This window comes from Chrysochloris asiatica, unplaced genomic scaffold, assembly GCF_000296735.1.
Source record: "Chrysochloris asiatica unplaced genomic scaffold, ChrAsi1.0 scaffold00001, whole genome shotgun sequence".
Classification (NCBI taxonomy): domain Eukaryota; kingdom Metazoa; phylum Chordata; class Mammalia; order Afrosoricida; family Chrysochloridae; genus Chrysochloris; species Chrysochloris asiatica.
Window position 1 is genome coordinate 52,488,116 of NW_006408519.1, and position 21,716 is coordinate 52,509,831.

Sequence of the window (21,716 nt, forward strand, 5' to 3'; positions counted from 1 at the left end):
ACAACAAGAACAGCTTTGACACATTGAACGCTAATGATGATGACCAGCTGAGTTGTGGGGTGACATCAACATCATATGGGCCCCAGTCACTGGGCCTCGGCGGACTCAGCGTCCTCTGGCTGAAGTCCTCATGTCCCTACGTGTCGTCCTTCTCCCCTTCCACAGACCATTCACACTGAGGCAAAGGAGTCTAGAGTATGTCCACATGCCCACTGTCCACAACCTCCAGTCTGTCCACCCCTTTGCTGGGACAGGATTATAGCTATAGGAGAATACCGCAGAGAAATGGACCAAAGACCCGTGCTGATGATTACGAGAGAAAGACACAGTGAGAGCTTCGGTTTAAGGAGCAGCCTGCCTGCAATGGTACCATAACTGAGCATCCAGAATGTGGAGAAGTAACTCAGCTCCAGGTGACCCGTGCAGTAACGTGCCAGCTCCTTGTAGAGATTGGGCCAGCTAAGGACAAGCAGCTGAGGGGTCACTGGGTTACGTGCTTGTGGAAGATTTCCTTGCAATGAGTGGAAATTCTCCCTTTTGTCCCTTGTCACAGTTTGAATAATGTAACCATCCGAGGTCCACTTTTCACTTAGACCAGTGCACCTCCTTCATTCAATGAACTACAAAGAGCCAGGCAGTATCAACAAGAGCATCGTACATGAAGAAAGCAAAAGGACATTGAAAAGATAGGAAGGAATGGAAACTCCAAATGGCTGTCAGAAGAGAGTCTGAAACTTAGTCCTAAATGACATGGAAGAAATAATGACACAAAAGAGCTGAAACGATGTCAAAAGGGCAGCTAGGAAAGACAAAGTGTTATAAAGAAAGTCGTATAAAGACCTGGCGTTAGGAAACCAAAAGTGTCCCAAACTGAAAGAACTGAAGAAAAATTTCAAGTCTCGAGTTGCAATATTCTATGGGTAAGCTATTAAGTGATGCAGAAGACAGAAGGTAGTTAGGAACACACTGTCTCTGTACCGAAGATAATGGGTCAATGTTCAGTCATTTCAGGCGGGAGGCAGCATATGATCAAGAACAGATGGTACTAAAGGAAGAAGTCTATCCGCTGAAGGTACTGGTGAAAATGAGGCCTCAGTAATTGAATACCAGCTGAGCTGTTTCAACACATGGATGCAACACTGGAGGTGCACACTTGTATATGCTAAGAAATTTGGAAGACAGCTACCTGATGAACCAACTGGAGTAGATCCATTCTTTGTGGCCATTCTAATAAAAGGTGAATCAACAGAAGGCAGAAATTATCTAACAATATCAAAACTGGAAGTTTTGTTGAAGATCATTTGTAAATAACTACAGCAGTACATTTGTGTGGAATCATCACAAAACCATGTTGGATTCCGAAGAGAACCTGGAATAAGGGATCATCACTACTGCTGTCAAATGGATCGTGGCTGACAGCAGAGAGGACCAGAGAGATATTTACCTGTGGTTTCTTGACTATGCAAAGGTACTGACTGTGTAGATCATAACAAACTATGGATACCATTGCAAAAAGAATGGAATTCTAGAACACTCCACTGTGCTCATGCAGAAACTGTACACAGGTCAGGAGGTAAGCCTTTGAACAGAACAAGGGGTACTGTGTGGTTTAAAATCAGGAAAGATGTGCACTAGGGTTGTAGTCTTTCGCCACACTTCTTCAGTCTGTTTGTTGATCAAAGCTGAGCTGTCTGACGAAGAACGTGGCATCAGAATTGGAGGAAGACTAATAAATACACTGTGACATGCAGCTGAGACAACATTGCTTGCTGAAAATGAAGACGACTTGAAATACTTACTAATGAAGGCCAAGGACTATAGACTTCATTATGAATGACATTTCCACCTAAAGAACACAAAAATCCTCACAATTGGACATCATCATAAGCAGAGAAAACATTGAAGTTGTCAAGGATTTCACTTTAGTTGGATCCACAATCAACACTCATGAAAGCAGCAGACAAGAAAACAAACTATTGTGTTGCATTAAGCTAATCTGCTACAAAAGACCTTTTTAAAGTGTTGAAAATTTAACACTTTAAATTAAGGTGTGCCTGATTCAAGCCATGGTATTTTCAGTTGCTTCATATGCATATGAAATCTGGACAATGAGTAAGAAAGACTGAATAACTGGTTTATTTGAATTATGATATTGACAAAGAATATTGAATACACCTGAGTGTCAGAACAACGACCCAGTCTGTCAGAATACACCTTTTAGAAGTAACAATGGTGAGACTTCATCTCATGTGCTCTGCCCATGTTGTCAGGAGAAACTGGTCTGTGGAGAAGGTCATCTTGCTTGGAAAATCAAGCTTCTCAGAAAAGAGGATGCCCCACCACAAGACGCATTGACACAGTGGTTACGACAAGGAGCTCACACATGGTGACAACTGTGAGGACCAAGCAGTGTTTGGTTCTGTTGTACATAGGTAGGGTCACTATGAATTAGAAATAACTTGATGGCACCTGACAACAACTTCACTCAGTCATCTATCTGGGTTTCTGTTTCTCTGTGTATTCATCAATGAATCCATCCATCCATCCCTCTCTCCAATCTCTCACTTAGTTATCTATCTATTCATCTGTTCTTACAGACTATGTACGTCTAGTCATTAATGTATAATGCATTCACTCTGTTATTGTTAGATGCCATCGAGTCAGTACTGACTCACAGAGACCCTGTACACAACAGAAGGATATACTGCCTGGTCCTGGGCCAACCTCACAATTGTTGCCACGCTTGAGCCCATCGATGCTGCCACGGTGCCAATTCATCTCATTTGGGGTCTTCCTCTTCTTCTCCGACCCTCCACTGTACCAAGCATGATGTCCTTCTCCGGGGACTGTTTCCTCCATGTATGGGAGACAAAGTCTGGCCATCCTGGCTTCCAGGGAGCACTCTGGCTGCACTTCTTCCAACACAGATCTGTTGGTTCTTTTGGCAGCCCATGGCACTTTCAATATTCTCCTCCAACACCATAACTCAAATGCATCAATTCTTTTACAGTCTTCCTTATTCACTGTCCAGCATTTGCATGCATATGAGGTTATTGAAAATACTATGGCTCGGGTCAGATGTACCTTAGTCCTCAGACTGACATCTTTGCTCTTAAACACTTTAAAGAAGTCTTGGGCAGAAGATATGCCTAATGAAATATGTCATTTGATTTCTTGACTGCCTAATCAAGTCAGGAGCAAATAACATATCTGTGCTGGGCACTCTTCTAGGCGCTTGGGGCACATGTTTGCATAATACAAAATCATGTCACAGGCTCGCCCTGGACTGGAAGGAGATGGGCCGTCACTAACATGAGAATGGAGAGTGGAAAAAGAAGAGTAGGGAAAGGGGAGGAGGGCTGCTGGGCTGAGCAAGGGTGGGGTGGTTATAAGAAAGGTAGAAGGCAAGAGAAAGCGTGAAGGAGGTGGAGGTGAAGGTGAAGGTATGGACCCTGTGAATAACTGGGGGCTTCCAGGCACAGGAATGCTTAGTGAAGAGGAAGGAGGCCTGTGTGGGAAGAGAGGGGTATGGGAGACATAGGAATGTATTGGCCAAGGCCTCTGCTGAATGTCAGCCCCATGCCCTGGCAACTGGTTGACCTTGGTCTGAAGCCCAAAGCCTCCACACCTGTTCCTACTGCTTTCCTTCCCTCCCACCACACCACATTTGATGCCCACGTCATCTTGTAGTAACAGGCTTCAGGTGGGAGGGTCACACTGGGCGCCATATTGCTTCTACCATCCTACCTAACTATGTCTGCCTCTGCTCCTCGCTTCTCCACTTTCATTCCTGCTCATTCATGGAATTCTCCCTCTCTCTGTGCACAGTCAGCCCCCTTAGGTCCCTTTTCTCTGCCCCTGCCCCCCAGCTTGGAAGATGTGCAGGTGACCTTGCTTCTCTCTCCCTGTTTCCTCACTCACCTCTGTGCTCATCCTCCACACCATGGTTCTTCATCACTCCCACCCCACAGAATCAGTAGGCCTTCAGCCCATCTGCTGCCGTTCCATCACTAATGCCGCGGGCGCGGTACTCTATGCATCAGGAGTGTGTCAATGGTGCCCAGATCACAAGACACCAGTTTTAGTCAGTGCCCATTTCCACTGGACACCACCATTCACTTACCGGTCTGCTGACCAGCCCCTTCCAGGTCTGATGTGCTCCTGAGTTTTGTCCTCCCCTCCATCTGCTTACCTGCCTACCGCGTGTCACTTTCTTCCACAGCTCTGCCTAGCCAGTCTACAAACCCTCTTTTGACCTCATTGAGCGCAAGCCCAGTTCCAACAAGAGGGGCTATCTTCTGGAGCCCCAGTCCCTCCCATCACATTAGCCATTAGTAAGCGTCCAGTTGCGTCCCCTGAACAGCAGGGTCCCGGAGGCAGTCATTTATTTAACAGCTGAAAATCTGCAAGCGCTGCGGATGGCTAGGGAGGGTGGGCCCAGCCTGTGGGCAGGTCCTCACTGCCCAGGAGGAGGTGAGACCCAGAGGCCTGCCGGTCGCCCAGGTGAGCGCAGGGCGCGGGTGTGAGCCAAGGCAGCGAGGAGCGCAGCGGGACCCCACAGTTGCGGGCACTGGCCCTATCACAACCAGCGGTAGGCGCCGTAACCCCCCAGGTCTTCTTGCATCTCCACTTTCCCTGAGCTCCCGGTCCATTGTCCCACCAGGTGGCCTCTTTGGACGCGGTGGTCAACGTGCTGCAGTCATGGGACCTGCGCCTCACGGAAGCCATGCTGCAGAGCATGGAGTCGGAGCGGCAGCGCCGCGCACGGGAGACGCAGCGGCACAAGGAAGCCGAGGCCCAGCGGTTCGCGGGGCCGGGGCACCCGGGGGCCGGGGCTCAAAGAGGCCGGGGCGACTCTGACCGCCCGCCTTCCCTCCCGTCCCAGCCTCAACTCCAAGGTGCAGCAGCTGGCCAGGGCGCAACAGCAGTGTCATAAAGAGGTCTGGGACGACCAGAGGAGGGGGCGGGCTCCTGTGTGTCTGGGGGTGGAGCTGGGGAGGAGCCAGGGGGTGGAGGGCGGTGCTCAGGAGACCCGGCGGGTGGGAGCGCCGTCAATCTGGGCATGGGGCGGAGCCTGGTAGCAGGGGTGGCGCCCGGGAAGAACCAGGCCGCAAGAAACGACTGAGGCGGCGGGGCCAGGGAGGAGTCAGGCAGCGAGGAACGGGGGAGGGCTGAGGAGATGGGGCCAGGGAGGGACTGGGAAGGGGCCAGGCAGTGGGGAGGGCCGGTCCAGAGGTGAGCCATGGTGGTGGGAGGGAGAAGTCTCAAGGCTGACCTTTGCAAGGGAGTGGGGTCTGGGGAGGGACCGGGCGGCGGAAGGCGGAGCCTGGTAGAAAGAGGCGGTGCTTCGAGACGAGCGGGAGGGCCGGGGGATAGGGGTTGTACGGAGAGGTTTCTCCGGCTGTGGGTAGTCTGGCTTTGGAGGCAGGCTTAGGGCGGAGCCGGGGAGGAGCCTGGAGTAGGAGGCGGAGCCCGGGGAGGAACCCGAGTGAGAGTGGTGAGGCGGGGAAGAGGCGGGAAGCGGGGCCAGGTGGGTTAAGGAGCGCTGGAGGCTCTGCGGCGGTAAGGTTGCCTTTTCCCAAGGACGCAGGTGCATTCTAGTCAGCATCTGCCTTCGTTTGGGTCCTTTAGCTGCAGCAGGCCTACTGCGAGCTCAACCGGAGGATCACGGAGCATGACAAGTGTGAGCGGAAACAGATGGGCAAAACCGAGCTCACACTGCAGGTGGGCGACACCTGCACGCGGTGAGCTGGCCACGGGGATAAGCTGCCCGATTCTTTTTGCCTTTGATTTGACTTGTGTGCCACCTTCTGGACACCTCTTCTGGCTCGTACCAGTCCTGGGGTTCTTGGGTCTGTTTTCCCCTCCCCAGATAAAATGTTCCCCCCGGCTGCTCTGTGCCAAGGGGGCGCCAAAGCAGTGGTGCTCAGCCCCACCTCTCCTGCAAGGCCATCAGGGATGCAGAAGCCCAAGTGGACAGACTCCGGCAGGAGGCCCAGAAGGCCGAGGAGACGCTGGCCATAGCTAGGCTGGCACTTCGGGAGCAGACTCAAGAGGGTGGGCAGGGGCTAAGTGCTGGGGGAATGCGGTTATGTGCCGTCGGGGAAATGGGGTAGGAGAGGCAAAACCCAGGTAGGGGGCAAGGGTCCGGTCCTTCCGCGCGGCCTCACCCTGATGTCCGCACAGAGGTGGAGGAGGTTCCTGGACTAAAGTGTCAGGTAACGGAACTTCACGATGTGCTGATGAAAGACGTGGGCGACCGTATCCGCAAAGATGGCAGGTGAGTGCCCACGATGGGAGTGGGGTGAGTCAGGCCCTGCTGTCCAGCTGACCTGGCAGCTGCCCCCAGGTGGCCTCTTGTCATCGACCCTTCCGGCCAAGCAGCCACTTTCCTGCGCTACCAGGATACTAACTACTTGGACACGCTGAACCCGGAGCACCTGCGGCCGGAGACAATGCGGCTAGCTCTGCTCGGGGCGCTTAGGTGAGGCCAGGCAGGTTAGGGTACAAGACGGGGACAGTTCCAGCTCCTCACCCCCCCACCCCTCCCAGGTACGGGAAGCCGCTGGTCTTCGATCTGCGCGAAGTGGACATGTTCCAGATGGTGCAGCGGCAGCTGGAGGAGGTGCAGATGGGCCTGGCGCAGGCGCTTCTGAGCCGGGCATTGCTGGCGGAGGAGTCCTATCTGTCTTTGCTGCGGCCAACTGATGGGCCAGAGTATGACCCCACCCAGTTCCAGGCGGCACGCCTGATGCACTTCCGCCTCTTCTTCGTTACCAAGGTTCGGTGGCCATCGGCGGAGCAGCTGCAGGCGCTGCTCCCAGTGCGCGTGGTACTGCCTGGCACGGGCCTCTAGCACTGTGGCCCCAATAAAGCACGCAATGCAGGGCGCTGCGTCCATGACTGTGCAGGTGTCCGAGAAATGCGTGAATGGGGGCAGAGGCTCAGCTGGAGCACACTGGTGTGGTGGTCACTTGGGGTGCATGTCGCCAGGATCCCAGGTGATACGAACAGAAAGGTTGGTTTGAATCCACCCGGAGGCACCTCAGAAGAAAGGCCTGGAAACCTACTCTTCTGGAAAAATTCAGCGACTGAAAACCCTCAGGAGCAGAGTTCTCTTGTGATACACACTGGAACACCACTAGTCAGTCACCTTGGTGACAGCTGGCATTTTGGGGGCATAGGCAGGCCAAGCAGTCCTAAGAGAAGTACAGTGCAGGGTGATCAAGTGGGGGTCCCGGTGGGGGCAGGCTGGGGCAGTGGGCCATCCTCAAACTCCTGCTGACCCCAGGCTTGGAGAAGCAGGGTGAGTGGACAGAAAGGCAGGAAGTAAAACGTAGTCAACTTTATTCTCCTTAAACCACAAAATAGAGTCTTTGGTTGTACAAACATCACTAGTTACAGTCTCGCCAAAGAGGTCCCGGCAGAGGGGAGAGGGAGCAGTTAGTCACAGGCCAGAACTCCTGAGGGGTCTCTTTAAAATGCTAACACCCAGGTTAAAAGACTCAGGGCAAGGGTGGTGTGGAGAGCTGGCAGGACCCCCCACCCTAAGTCAGGAAGGCCAGCCCTGCACAAAGAGGGAGCCCCAAGGCGGCCTGACCCATCTAGGAAGGCACGGGGCCCAGGCCTCGGCGCCCCGGCCGCATGGGGCGACGGCTGCTGCATAGGGTCACCTCCTCTGGACCTGAAGCCCCAGGTGAGGGCCTGCCCAGAAGCACCAAGGCCACTTCTCCGTCCTCCTCCTGGGGACCTGCAGGTTGAGTGGGGGTGAGCTTCGGGTATCAGGACCACCTCCCCAGGAACTTCCCTACCCCCCCACCTCTCAACTCACTGGGGCTGGGAGATGTTTCCAAGGCCCTCAGCTCCTCAGCAAAATCCGGGGACTGGGACAGAAGAGAGAGGCTGAGTGAGGCCTGCCCGACCTGACCTGAAACCAGCCGCCCAGCACGGGTGGAGAAGCCTTGGACTGAGGTCCCGTAGGATAGGAGGGGAGGCGAGAGCGAGCAAGGGGACCTGGGCTAGAACAGTGCTGGGAGGGCACAGGATGTGACAGGCCCGCGGGCGGTGAGCACGGCGGTACCTGGATGTCATAGACAGGTCTGGAAGAAGGAAGGGCTGCGAACACCCTGTAGTCAAACTTCTTTCCAGACAAGGACTGGAAAGGACAGCATGAGGAAGGAGAGGACAGTGAGAGTGGAAGTGGGGGGGGGGGGGAGGAGAAAAAGGAAGAGGGTGGGGGCCGCTCCCAGAGAGTGATGGGAAGAGGCAGAGAGAGACCCCCCCACTCCCCGCCCCCCGCTCGCTCCACCCACAGCCGGGCCTTCTCACCAGCCGTCCTGGGGAGGTGCTGCTCTGAAGGCTGAGTTCTGGGAGGCGAGAAACCCGTGTTGGGGGAATCTCCACATTGCAGATTGGGTTCTCCACCTTCCCTCCCTTTCCTCCCTCCTCCACAGACCTTCCAGGGGGGTGGGCGAGGGCGTGGGTGCGGGCGAGGGGGATTCTGCCAACCGCTCCAGGGGCCCACGCTTGCCCCGGCCTTCCTGCGACTTGCTGAGGACCATCTGTGCGCGCAAAGCATCCTGCTCCAGCGACTTCATCCTGTGGGAGCAGTAGGCGGGGCTGGGTGGGGCATGTGGGCGGGGCGCAGACGGATGGACGGGCAGGGCAGAGGCGGGGCCTCACCTGGCCGCCCTCCACAGTGCGCGCTTCTCCGCCTCCAAGGCCCGGCGTTCCGCAGGGGACAGGGCCCGCTCGGGCACCGGCACCGGCAGCTCGGGGCTCTGCACGCGTAGTCGCTCCTGATGACGTCGCTCTGCCTTGGCTGTTCGCACCGGGGCATTGGCTCCCAGAGGCGGAGGGGATGAAGGGCTGAGCCTGAGGGAGGGGACAGGGCAGGAGAGGTCAGACTAGCTGCCATTGGGGCTATGTTGACTGTAAGCGTCGGGGACACGGAAGCGGCTCTCACCCTCCTGCAGTGCCCGGGCCGGCCCAGGGTGGCTCCTCATCGTCCTGTGCGTCGGGGGCCTCCCCTTCCAGGACAAGCCCCAAGTCCGGAGGTCCGGGGACCACTGACGCCTCTTCCCGCATCATCTGAGCCCTCTTCTGTTGCAGCTTGCGCGCTGGCGTGGGCGGGTAGGTAGGCCAAGTCAACGGCTTGCCCCTCCCCTTTCCCACCTAGCCCTCCTGACCGCGCTGCCTCACCTTCCTCCTCCTGCATCTTGCGCAGGTCATCGGCGCCCACCAGAGACACACGCTTGGGCGGGCCCTCGACCTGGGGCACTCGCACATCCAATTCGAAGTATTTCTGCCGCTCACGGAAAGACAGCTGCTCCGGGGAGGCCGTGGGCGCCGATGTGCTGGGCTGGGGGAGAGTGGTCGCTGAGACCTGGCTGACCTTACCTCTGCCCCTAAGACAAAGTCAAGGCGGAGTCCTGCACCGGGGCAGGGGCCCCTCTTTGCCCCTGCATACCTGGGCCGTGGTGTCGTCGGGTGGGTGTTGAGTAGGGACAGCGGCGAAAGTCCGGTAGGCCTGCTTAACGTTGGCGGGCAGCTCATCCGGGGAGGGCGGGGAAGGCAGCTGGGGCATGAGGGAAGCCTGCAGCCGGATGTAGGCCGCACCCGACCATCAGCTGTCCTGCTAGGGACAGTCCACCATCCTCCACCCTTGTCCACCCGCCAGCGAGGATGAAGCTGGTCCCGCCCACCAGCTCTCAGGGCACTCACATAGTGGGGGCCACCTTTGTCCCTGAGGGCCAGGGAGCCCCTGGGCCAGGCCTCAGCCAGTGGCTGGATCACCCCCGGTTTGGTCTGCAGGGGGCAGGTGCGGGAGCAAGGGATCAGGTGGGGGATGGGAAAAGAAAAGACAGAGAGATGGAGCGGCATAGAGCGGCAGGCCAGGTGGGCACTGAGAGCACATAACCAGCCACAGTGCAGTAGAGGAAGCAGGCATAGGGGGTCCCCAGTGAGGGGCTTGTGAACAAGAATAAATAAAGGTGGACGATGGGCAGGCAGGTGCTGGCTGTCAGGAGGTGGAACTCCAGTTAAGGGGCTCAGACCATGGACTCCCCAAGGCTCAAGGACTTGAGGCTCCTCTCCCTGACCCCAGGCTGCACCCTCAGACACGTCACTGTGCATCTGAGGGGCCAACTGGGATGCATGGCAGCCGAGACCTGCACCCTTATCTCAGGGCACTCACCTGCTGGCTGGGAGAGCAGGGGGCCTCGGTGGTCCCACCTCCAATGGCCCCTGAGGACATCTGCAAGAGGGTGGGCAGGGGGGCCCAGGGTTGGCTGAGACGGGTGACCAACAGGGGATTGAGGGCAGGGCTCCCAGCCGCCAGGGGGTAGACACTTCCCTGAGGCTGGTTCACACCTCCCCAGCCTGGGAGCCATCCCCAGGGATGTGTGGACAGCCACTTGGGCAGCATGAAGGGGTTCTCCCCAAAGGGCAGAGGCTGCGAGTCCACCAGGCTCTCCCCATCTCCCCTCTACAGTGCTGGGGGTGGGGGGCTGGCCCTCAGCTCTGCCCCCAGGCCTGGGCTGGGGGGGGGGGCAGCTCTTTGTCCATGGTGGTGGGTAGCGGTGTCCAAAGCTTCACAGGGAAGACAGGACAGACGGAAAGGAGGCAGGAGCGAGCGAGCACACGAGGGGGCATTGGGCAGAGAGCCACAGGGATAGAGAATGTGGGGAACCCCCCCATCAGCCCCTGCGTCCCCAGCATGCCCACTGACTTTAGCACAAGGGGCAGCCTTGAGGCCCCTTGGCCGTCAGATCCCACAGCTGCTGCCCCTCCTGGGTGCGTTCCTCTCTTCAGATTTAGTGACCAGGTCATGCAGGGTCTGCCCCCTAGTCCCCTTGGCTCCAGCTCCTGCCCCTCTCCCTAGGGTGCCACCTTGCTCTCCCAAGGGCAGCCTGGCACCCCGGCCAGCCCAGCTCACCCTGGTGCTCCTGCGGGGTCTCTGACAGCGGCTGGTGGGCACACCCTGAGGTCGTTCTCTCTTTAGCTCGGAACACCCGCCCCCTACCCAGCTGTCCAGGCCCTCGCCCTAGGCACCCAGCCCCCCCACCCTCACCCCCCGCCAGTTGCTCCTGGCTGTCCACACCCAGCCCTACCCCTTCCTGCAGTCTGATCCCTAGCCCAGCCTCTTACCCTGTCTGCCTGCTGGCTGAGAAAAGGAAGGACCTCATGGGGTGGGCTCAGGACCCCTTCCTAATGGCTAGGCTCAGGAATTATGGGAGATGAGGTCATGCCTGGCAGGGAGGTTGCACTCGTTTGGGGGTCTTGAGGGGCGTGGGAAGGGGCCATGGAGAGAATGGTAGATCTTGGGACCCATGGACCCTACTCGGACTCTTGGGACCTACCTGGCCTGGGGACAACTTGTGACTCACAAGTCACACACTCCCAGACCACTGGGTCTGGTCAGGAGGAACCCCATGTGGGCTGAAGCTAGGAAGGGGAGGGTCCTTGGCAGAGGTAGGCCATCAGGGCTGCTGGGGAACGGGATGGTCTCCTGGTACCTCTCCTCCACAGTCCGCATCCCTGTTCCCACCACAGCCCCTCTGGCCCTCGTACGCAGCTCCCCCCACAGAAAGTGTCAGGTGGCACGGGTGCTGAGGGGGCACGGTGGGTGGGTGGGCATGAGCGAGAGCAGCCCTGCACTGACCCTCAGCACGCTGCCTCCACTGGACACTGCAGCCAGGGCTCGGCAGTCCAGCCTCAGCAGCTCTGAGCTCTGAGCCTGGGGACAGAGCAGGCCCTGAGCTGCCACGTGCAGCACTGGCTGGGACGTGGGCGCTGGTCATGGGGGCAGTCTTCAGGGCCCTGTCTGGCTGTCGCCCCAAGGTTGCCCAGCAGGGAAGGGATGCCTGAGCTTGCAGACTGGCACTCACAGTGGCTTCTGTGGTCTCCGGCCCCCGTGGTGGTGTCTGTCCTGCCAGCTCCTTGTCCTGAGGACAGAGCGCATGTGGATCAGGGACTGCTGGCCGCTGATTCTGGGCCCACCCAGCTGAAGAGAGACTCTGACCTGGCCCTCGGGGCTCAACTCCCGGTCCACAGAAGAGATGCTGTCCAGGCTGCTCCGGCGGCCGACGCCAGCCGCAAAGGGGTTAGCGATGACACCTGGGGACACCTGGGAGGAAGGAAGAGGGGTCTGGGGGACAAATCCCAGTGCCAGCCCACAGGAATGAAGCAGCACTGTGTGCAGACAGGGCCTTGTCCAGCGGTGGCAGGCCTGCATAGGACCGCCCTGGCCAAGGCCTCGTCCCCACGCTGTGTCCCGTCTGGGACGTAGGCTGGCCACAGTGCATGCTCACAGGGTGGCTGTAAGCACAGGTCGAATCTACAGGGCTTCTGAGATGTCTGATCTGAACAAGAGGGGGCGGGGTGTGGACAGGGCACACGGAGGCGGGTGGAGGGGGGCAGAGACCAGGCTCCCAGTGGGGGCCGTTGGGTCTGCAGTCTGCAGTGTGAGCGCCAAGTCAGAAGTCTCAAAACAAAGGCATTTTGTAAGAAGCAATCTGGCCGTTTCTAAGCCTGAAAAGTCTCAGCCATCTCATCCCAAACCAGGCCTGGAAAAGGCATAGGGGTCTCTGGAGAAAGCCCACCCTGGTGGCCACCTGGGCAGGGCGAGTGGGTGGGACTGCTGGGTGCCAGGTGTCACATGGTCAAGAACTATGCCCGGGCTGTGAAGGTCAAGGACAAGCCCAGGGAGCAAGAGCTTAGCGGGACAGGAAGGAGGCAGTGGTTGGAAGTTGAGCTGCAATGGGGACCCAGCGCAGCGACACTGTCAGTGTGGACGCAAAATCAGCCCTGATTCCTGTTCCTTTGAAAGCAGTACAGTAAAGGGTGAGCAGTGAGGTGGCTGGCTGAGAGAGAGAGCAAGCAAAGAAAATGACAGGGCTGGGGGGTGCTGCGGGCTAAGACGATGGACTGCAAAATCAGTCTGGATCGCAAGGTCAGCAGTTCAAGCTCACTGACTGCTCCATATACAGGGTCGCTATGGGTCGGAACTGACTCGACGGCACTTAACAACAAAGGTCACACAGAAAGAGGGGCAAAGAGGGACTTGGTAACAGAACAGGGCGCGATGCATGAAGGTGCAACTGTTGTAAGGTGGAGGGGAGGCGCTGAACAAGCCAGCGGCTGCGCCACCAGGCCACTGGGGACTTGGTGAGAGCAGGGTTGTGATGGTGCCATGGAGTCCTAGTGCGGCACTGCAGGATCGTGTATGGACACCCTACAGAGTGTGACTAACACCACCCACAACCTGGCCGTATTCTGGACTGAACGGTACCGGTGGTTATAATCCCACTGGGATTGTTCATGAGGCAGGATTAGCGAGGCATTCTCTTTTGAGATAGAAAATCAACCTGGAGATCCCCAAGGAACTGGGATGCAGCAACTCAGGAGACAAGACCCTTCCTCCAGAGCTGACAGGGAAGTCGACACCCCGAATTCGGAGAGAAGAGGAAGGGCTGAAGTTGAGGGAGATGTGTGAATTCCTGAGCCCAAGGACACTGACCTAGCCACTGGGGGCTAGAGCTGAGAGTGAAGTGGCCAGCGGGTCTGAAGTGGAAGGAGGTGTATGAGAACTCTCAAACTTGCAGATTGTACCCATGTGATCTAACTTGGATAGCTAGCTGGCCAGAACTCGACCAAATGAAGATAATAAAGTTTGATACAGGCATAAAGGTCCAGTTGCTCACAATTCCAAATGAACTGGAAGGAGTCTTCACCTCAAGGAGCAAGCTTGTCTCCTCAGTGCACTGGGCTGACAGGGATGAGCAACTTAGACATCGGCTACCAAAAATGGGGGGCTATAAAGGCACAAAGCAGCTGGCTTACAAGCTTTCATGCTTAGTTTCAGAGTGAGGGGGTAAGGTAAAATCCCCACTGAATAGTTTTCCTCTTTTCCAGATGGATCTGGTGAAAGAGTATGGGGGAGGATGGGGATAGGATTTTATGATTCAATTGTGACTAACTGTTAGCAGGATTAATTGTGCTTGTCACCACTGTAAATGCAGAAGATGTGTAACTAAAAGGGGGAGCAGTTAACCTTTCATTTCAGGAACAGAGGACCCTAGGACCATCAAGAGGAAAGACTATGAGTGAAGCAGGAGATCCTACTCAGGAAAGTGCTGACAACAGAGACAAAGGCAATGGCATAGAGAGAGAGCAAGCGAGCAGCTGAGGACTCGAGGCCCATGGACTGAGAAAGGCTGTGTACCTGCTGGCAGGAGGCAGACTTGCAAGACGTGCCTTCTGGACTTTAAATGAGTATATATTTTTTTGCTTTGTATGTGTATATAAAAAAAAAAAAAAAAAAGAATAGAATCGAGGTAAATAAATACTGCGTAACTGATGGTTCCTGGAGAGGATTATAATCACTGTAATGACACAAAACATGATTTGTTGACTGTAAAACTGATAATCTGCCCTGGAAATCTTCACTGAATTCACAATAAAAGCTTTAGTTATAATAAATAAAACACAAGGAGCCTGCCTCTCTCCAGCATGACAGGAGGGCAGGAGGATGGGCACACACACAGAGGGACTGGGCAGAGGGTGAGAAGGAGGAGGATTCCTATGGAAGGGGCTGGCCCAGGGGACTGAGGTGTGGGTAGGGACAGGTGCCTAAAGTGGTAACAACAAACATCGATGTACTGTGTGGACTCTGTGCACCCCACAGTACTGAGCACATCCAGCTCCCAGACTTTGGCTTCTAAATGCCGCACTCTTACAAAAGGCCCCATGGCAGACTCCAGGGCCAGGCAGGGGATGTACCAGATATGCCTGGGACATGCTGTGTCAGGAAGAAAGGACATGCTCAGAGACTCTCGGGCCACATCAAGGGACTGGAAGGAAGCTAGTCGGCAACCCCCCACCCCCGGCTAAGCCAGGGGCAATTTCAGCATCAAAATAGCTCACAACAGTCCCAACAATACACCACTGACTACGAGCCAAATCTCGAAAGCATACAGACAGATAAATCAACGACTACATCAGTAGAAGGGCCGGGGGGAAGGGGGCTCTTCCTTACAGCAAAGCAGCTGACAAAGTCACAAGGGGCCCTGGGTGAGACTAGACCACTGTCCTTAGCCACTGTCAAGAACAGCTACAAAGGCCAGTGATAGGCACAGAGCAGCCGGAGGACGGGCTAAGGCATTCTCACCTAGGGCCTCCCACAGCACAACTGCCAGTCACAGGGAAAGTCAGGCCACCGTAACCAAGCAACCAAAGGTAAGATCATGTGACAGACCACATCCAGGTCACCTGAGATCATCCTGCAAAGCCACCCACCAAGACACGCTGTGAGGAAACATCAGACAAACCCCAAGTGAGGGATGTGGCCCACCACAACAGCCTGCTTGTACAGCATCAAGGGCACAAAGGTCAGGCCGCCAACGCAGCTGTCAGAAGCCTGTGGGGCCCTGGGCTGGACCCGTCAGCTCCAGAGGGCGTCCTTCAGACAGCTGGGGCAGTGTTCCTCTAAGGCTTCTCTACATAAACCCCCAAGTCCCATACTTCTCACTTCCATTTTCCATGAACTTTGAAAGCGCCTCATATTCTGCATCTGCTTGCACCTTTTAAACACTAGCATAAGAAGCTGCCAACTAATGACAATGGTAGCCTGCAGACAGAAGGGACAGAGATGGAGGTGAACCTGAGGGTACAAACTGTGGAGCCACAAGGAGCCTTCCAGGAAGGCCTGGTGTGGTGGCGCTCTAGGCTCAGCACTGCACTGCAAGGCCGGCGGTTCAAACTCAAGCTGCTCCTCGGAAACCCTTTCAAGGGTCGCTACGAGTCGGAACCAACTCCACGGCACTTAACAACAACAGCAGCAGAGAGCAAATGCATACAGCCAGTTGGCAGCCTAAGCAGACGAGAGGTTGAAATCACTGAAAACACAGGATTAGGACTGTGTACCCTAGGTGGGCAGAGCCTAGGAGTAAAAACAGCACAAAGACATCTGAACTGCTCCCACTGGTCTTTAACTGAGAACTGAAAGTTCTCACGGCTTTCCTCTTTTTAATACCCACTTCCTAGCTCTCCCCACTGCAGAGACGTGGGGTGGGGGGGTGGGGGTGGCAGCCCGGTAGCAACTAGCACCCTCAGCACACAACTACGGTCTCTAAATGGGGCCGGGACTGCTGATTTCAGGGCAGGAACAACGAACTTGGGACATGCTGTTCCAGAGAGCAAGGCTGTTTGCAAAGACCACAGAAATTGTGACCCATATCTACAAAAGGACAATCTGAACATCAAAAACAAAGATTCAAAATAATAAAATGTAAAGATCCCAAAGTTCATAATAATAATAATAAAGTAAAAAAAACATCTCATCATCCTCTTTGAAGGCTGCTGTGGTTCCAACTTGTTATTCTAAACACTGACAAATGAGAGGGTGTCGTGGTTTCCTGTACACACTCTGATTTCAGGAGTTAAATGAATTAATAAAGAAATAATGATGCAGCAGGCATCAAAAGAAGTTGTAAGGAATATACAGTCACTTTTCCAAGAAGAAATGGTCGATGTTCAACCATTTCAAGAGGTAGCATAGGATCAGGAGCCAATGAGCCTGAAGGAGGAAGTCCAAGGTGCACTGAAGGCATTGGCAAAGAGCAAGACTCCGGGAACTGATGGAAAACAAACTGAAATCTTTCAGTAAACTGATGCTGCACTGGAGGCACTCACTCTTCTAGGCCCAGAAATTGGGCGACCACTACCTGGTCAACTGATTGGAAGAGACTCATACTTGTGCCCCTTCCAAAGAGGTGACCCAGTGGACTGTGGAAATCCTCGGACAATATCATTAATATCACATGCAAGTACAATTTTGCTAAAAGAACTGAGAAACCGCTTGCAGCAGTACACAGACGGAACTGCCAGAGGTTCAAGCCGGAGTCAGACGAGGACGTGGAAGCAGGGAGCTCACCACTGACGTTAGACGGATCTTGGCTGAAAGCAGAAAATACCAGAAAGATGTTTGTTGGTGCTGTTGTTGAAGTGCCATCGAGTTGGTTCCGACTCACAGTGACCCGGTATAGGGTTTCTGGGAGTGGCTAGTGGGTTTGAACTACTGACCTTGTGGTGCAGAGTCTAGTGCGCATCACAGTGCCACACCACCACTCCAGAAAGGTGTTGACCTGTGTTTTATTGACTATGCAAAGGCTTTCGATTGTGTGGATCATGTTATGTATAGCATTGCAGAGAATGAGTATTCCAGAAGACTTAATTGTGCTCATCAGGAACCTGTACAGAGACCAAGAGGCAACTGCTTGAACCAAACAAGGAGGCACTGGTTTAAAATCAGGAGAGGTGTGCACCAGCGTATTCTCACCATACTTATTAAATCTGTATGTTAAGTAAATCAGCTGAGAAGCTGGATTATATGAAGAAGAATAGGGCATCAGGATTGAAAGAAGACTCACTGACAACCTGAGATATGCAGATGACACAAGCTTGCTTGCTAGAAGCAAATAGGACTTAAAATACTTACTGATGAAGATGAAAGACCACAGCCTTCTTCTCTATGGGTTGCACCTCAATGTAAAGAAAACAAAAATCCTCACTACTGGACCAGTAAAACAGCATCATGATAAATGGAGACAAGATTGACGTTGTCAAAGACACTGTTTTGCTCAGCTCAACCATCAACTCTCACGGAAGCAGCAGTCAAGAAATCAAACAATGTGCTGCATTAGGTAAATCGGCTGCCCTAGACCTTTAAAAGTGTTCAAGAGCAAAGATGTAAGCTTGAGGACTAAGGTGTGTCTAAATCAAGCCATGGTATTGTCAGTAAAGTCACACGCAGTCAAAGCTGGACAGTGAATACGGATCACAGAAGAATTGATGCAGTTGGGTTATGGTGTTGGAGAAGAGTGTGGAAGGTGCCACGAACTGCCGAAGAAGAAACCAATCTGTGCTGGAAGAAGCACCAGCTAAACGCTCCTTAGAGGCCAGGATGGCCAGACTTGGTCTCTCACACTTTGGACATATTGTCAGGAGGGACCAGTCCCTGGAGAAGGGCATCATGCTTGGTAAAGTGGAATGTCAGTGAAAAAGAGGAAGCCCCCCAGCGAGAGGGATTGGCAGTGGCATCAACAACGGGCCCCAGCGTGGCAGGAACTGTGAGGGTGCAGCAGCAGGGCCGAGTGATGTTTTCTCCTGTTGTATACAAGGCTGCTGTGGGTTGGCACCAACCTGACACCACTAATAACAATAGGAGACCTGGTGTGGCACTGTGGGTGAATGCGCTGGACTGCAAAGTCGGTTTGAATCACAAGGTCAGTGGTTCAAGCTCACCAGCTGCTCCTCAGAAACCCTGTACGTGGTCGCTGTGGGTCGGGACTGACTCAATGGCACTTAACAACAACAATAATAAAGAAATTCTCTTCTTAATAGATGAGTTTGTAGAAAAATTTAAAGCAGCAAAATTACAGAATGAATAACTGAAGTCTTCGTTTTTAGAGTGGAAATTAGTACCATGAAAGGAAAACAGTTTTCATCAAAGTCCCAAAGTTGGATTCTGTAAAAGGCAATGAAACTATACCAATTAGACTGTGGAGTGCGATCGGGGAGAAGAGCAGCAAACGTAAGCTGGAGGCGGGGGATGGAACCCGTGCTGGAAGGGCCGGGAACAGAAGGGGCAGAGTCTGTTTTCCGTCAAACAGGTTGACTGTCAAAGTGACAAGGTTCTTGAAGACTGGCATCACCTCAGGCTTGCCTGGCAACCATGCTGGGGGCCTGCTGTTGTCCATCCACTTCATTTAACCCTCTCAATCACCCCATCCAGCAAGCAACCTCTATCACCTCATTTCCAGAAGTCAGGCCCCTACCTGAGGCCCACCAGTATGGAATGCGTCATCCCTGCATCCTAGAGAGGCACAGAGCTGGCCAGAGCTGAGGACAACGTTCCAGACTGTCCCAGAGGGCTGTTTGTTGTTGTTAGGTGCCATCAAGTTGGTACCGACTTATAGCGACCTTATGCACAGTAGAATGAAACCCTTCCCAATCCTGGGCCAACCTCACTACTGTTGCCACACTTGAGTGCATTGATGCTGCCACTTGGCCAATCCATCTCGTTGGGGGTCTTCCTCTTCTTCTCTGACCCTCCACCTTACCAAACATGATATCCTTCTCCAGCGACTGGTCCCTCCTGACAATATGTCTGAATTATGAGAGACGAAGTTTGGTCATCTTGGCCTCCAAGGACCACTCTGGCTGCACTTTTTCCAAAATAGATCTATTGGTTCTTTTGACAGTCCATGGCGCTTTTAGTATTCTCCTCCAACACCATAATTCAAAATCATCAATTCTTTTACAGTGTTCCTTATTCACTGTCCAGCTTTCACATGTATATGAAGCTATTGAAAATACCATGGTTTGGGTCAGGCGCACCTTAGTCCTCAAGCTGACATCTTTGCTCTTCAACACTTTAGAAAGGTCTTGTGCAGCAGATTTTCCTAATGCTAATTTAAACAAAACAGAGGGCTGTTACAGCGTGGGGCATCAGGCCACAGACAACAGGTAAACTCTCCTGCCTACTGAGTTGCTGAGTTTAGGAAAAACAGAGGACGGAGGTTGTTGGGACAGGACTGTACCAAACGGAGGACAACTCTCCCTGGATCACCAAGGGCTCAGACTAGGGCCTGGAGTGGCAGACGGCTCAGGGATCCAGGTGTCTGACCTAAACCCCCATGGGCTAAACCTCAGGCCCACTTAGCACCCAGAAGTAGAAACCAGAAGAGGCCTTCAGAAACTGCAGCCCCCATTGCAGACAAATTAGAAACCGAAGGAGCTTGTCAAGCACACGCAGCTATGACGGGAAAGACTCCGCAGACAGCATAGCCACACTGTGAAGAAACAGGTCCTACACAAGGACCAAGGTGCCAGCTACCCCAGTGAGGAGACCATACCAGTGGTAGAGGCAAAGCTCTAGACCAGGGGTGGGGGTGGGGGTCCATACCACCACCGCTTCCAACTGGGGAGTCCAGTCAGAAAACAATAGTCAGCAACTTATTAAGACCCATGAGGGTCCCTGATACGGGCCTGTAGGATCAGCACTGGACTGCGAACTACAAGGTTGGCAGTTCAAACCCACCAGCTGCTATTCGGAAACCCTATACAGGGTCGCTATGAGTTGGAACCGACTTGACAACACCATGAGAAATCCCTGGTGGCTGATGACCTTGGTGGTTCAAACCCGCCCAGAGGTGCCAGGGCGGAATGGCCTGGCAGTCAGTCACCACTTGGAATCAGTTCGTTCACAGTAGGAATAATGATAATCCCTTGTCTCTGACAGAGCTTTTTATAAACCTGGCAAATCCACTTAGATGACAAAATACATGGGACCAAACAAACTTTTAAAAAGAAGGAAAGTAGGCGACTTGCTCTGTGAAGCATCAGATCACACCATGAAGCTACAACAGTTAAAACTGTGGAGGGGTGTTGGGACCAAGTCCATAAAGAAACCCAGGAACTTAACACACAACACAGGTAACATCTCCTCCAAGCCTGAGGGAAACTCATGGCTCACTCGGTCAGTGGGGTTGGGACAATACACTGTGCCAGTGTTGTTAAATGCTGTTGAGTTGGTTCCAGCTCACAGCGACCCTATACAGGGTTTCCGACAAGCAGTTGGTGAACTTGAACCGCAGACCTTGGTTCAAACCGAGTTTGCCGTCCAGTGTATTAACCCACAGCGCCATCCCAGGACTCCATAGAGCCCATTGTTTTAAACTATGCAAATACTGGTGGTAGTTATGTGCTGCGGAGTCGGTTAAGATTCACAGCGACCCTGCATAGGGCTTCTGAGATGGTAAATCTTTACGGGAACATAAAGCCCATCTTTCTCCAGCAGAACAGTTGGTAGTTTCAAACTGCTGACCCTGAGGTTAGTAGCTCGACTCGCAATCACCATGCTACCAGAGCTCCTTATGTTAAGTACTAAGGGGAAGTAAAAAAGAGGGCAATATGTTGACAGTCTTTAGCAATAGGGAAGGGTTTCCTAAGCAAAAACAAAAATCCAGGAGCCATAAAGGAAAAGACTAGAACATTGAACTTGTGAGAATTTCAGCGTTTCTTTCTGCCATCTTGGAACCTGCGGAGCAAAACTGACAGGAGAGTCATCCGGGGAAAGGTGACTCACACCAGTGGGAACAGTGGCATGGTTTGTGCCAAGGTCCAAAGCAACCTTCCTGCTGCTAAGGCCACTGGCATCCATGCGATGCTATACCCTCCAGGGTTTACTGAAAAGTAAATAAATAAAATTGCGAATTTGTTTAAAAACAAACAAAAAATTTAAAAGACACCATTTAAAACACAAAACAAGTAAAAACCACCATTGGCACCCATGAATCCTGACTCCTTGTGACCCTGCTGGACAGAGGGGACGGCCCGACGGGTCTCCAAACTGCATCTTTACGGAAGCAACTTCCTCAGAGCGGCTGAACCAAGGCTCTTCCATTGAAAATCGTTAAAAGTGACAGACAGATAAACAAACTGTGGTACATACACACAATGGAATATTATGCTACACTGAAGAATAACAAGGAAGCGGTAAGCCACTGCATAACATGGATGAACCTTGAGGGCATTATGTTGAGTGATATTAGTCAGTCATAAAAAGAGAAATACTGCATAGGACCATTACTGTAAAAGACTAAGGGAAAGAACCCATACTAAAGGGGGGTGGGGGGATTCTTTGTTGATTATTG

At 53.7% G+C, this 21,716-nt stretch overlaps 2 protein-coding genes across 2 annotated transcripts in view; one reads left to right on the forward strand and one right to left on the reverse strand.

The window, feature by feature from the left end:
• LOC102825131 (putative IQ motif and ankyrin repeat domain-containing protein LOC642574-like) overlaps positions 1-6,856 on the forward strand; it is a 30,938-nt gene extending 24,082 nt beyond the window's left edge. The window contains exons 7-14 of the mRNA XM_006830872.1: positions 3,870-3,885; positions 4,664-4,803; positions 4,886-5,039; positions 5,632-5,744; positions 5,906-6,057; positions 6,187-6,280; positions 6,350-6,484; positions 6,553-6,856. Of these exons, the coding sequence (XP_006830935.1) occupies positions 3,870-3,885; positions 4,664-4,803; positions 4,886-5,039; positions 5,632-5,744; positions 5,906-6,057; positions 6,187-6,280; positions 6,350-6,484; positions 6,553-6,856 (1,108 nt within the window). The remainder of the gene's footprint in view (positions 1-3,869; positions 3,886-4,663; positions 4,804-4,885; positions 5,040-5,631; positions 5,745-5,905; positions 6,058-6,186; positions 6,281-6,349; positions 6,485-6,552) is intronic.
• A 748-nt stretch (positions 6,857-7,604) lies between these two features.
• SCRIB (scribbled planar cell polarity protein) overlaps positions 7,605-21,716 on the reverse strand; it is a 27,240-nt gene continuing 13,128 nt past the window's right edge. The window contains exons 26-37 of the mRNA XM_006830747.1: positions 12,017-12,127; positions 11,889-11,945; positions 11,663-11,737; positions 10,196-10,255; positions 9,470-9,577; positions 9,202-9,361; positions 8,966-9,119; positions 8,683-8,874; positions 8,456-8,598; positions 8,329-8,366; positions 7,832-7,883; positions 7,605-7,750 (exon numbers count right to left, since the gene is read on the reverse strand). Coding sequence (XP_006830810.1) covers positions 7,605-7,750; positions 7,832-7,883; positions 8,329-8,366; positions 8,456-8,598; positions 8,683-8,874; positions 8,966-9,119; positions 9,202-9,361; positions 9,470-9,577; positions 10,196-10,255; positions 11,663-11,737; positions 11,889-11,945; positions 12,017-12,127 — 1,296 coding nt within the window. The remainder of the gene's footprint in view (positions 7,751-7,831; positions 7,884-8,328; positions 8,367-8,455; positions 8,599-8,682; positions 8,875-8,965; positions 9,120-9,201; positions 9,362-9,469; positions 9,578-10,195; positions 10,256-11,662; positions 11,738-11,888; positions 11,946-12,016; positions 12,128-21,716) is intronic.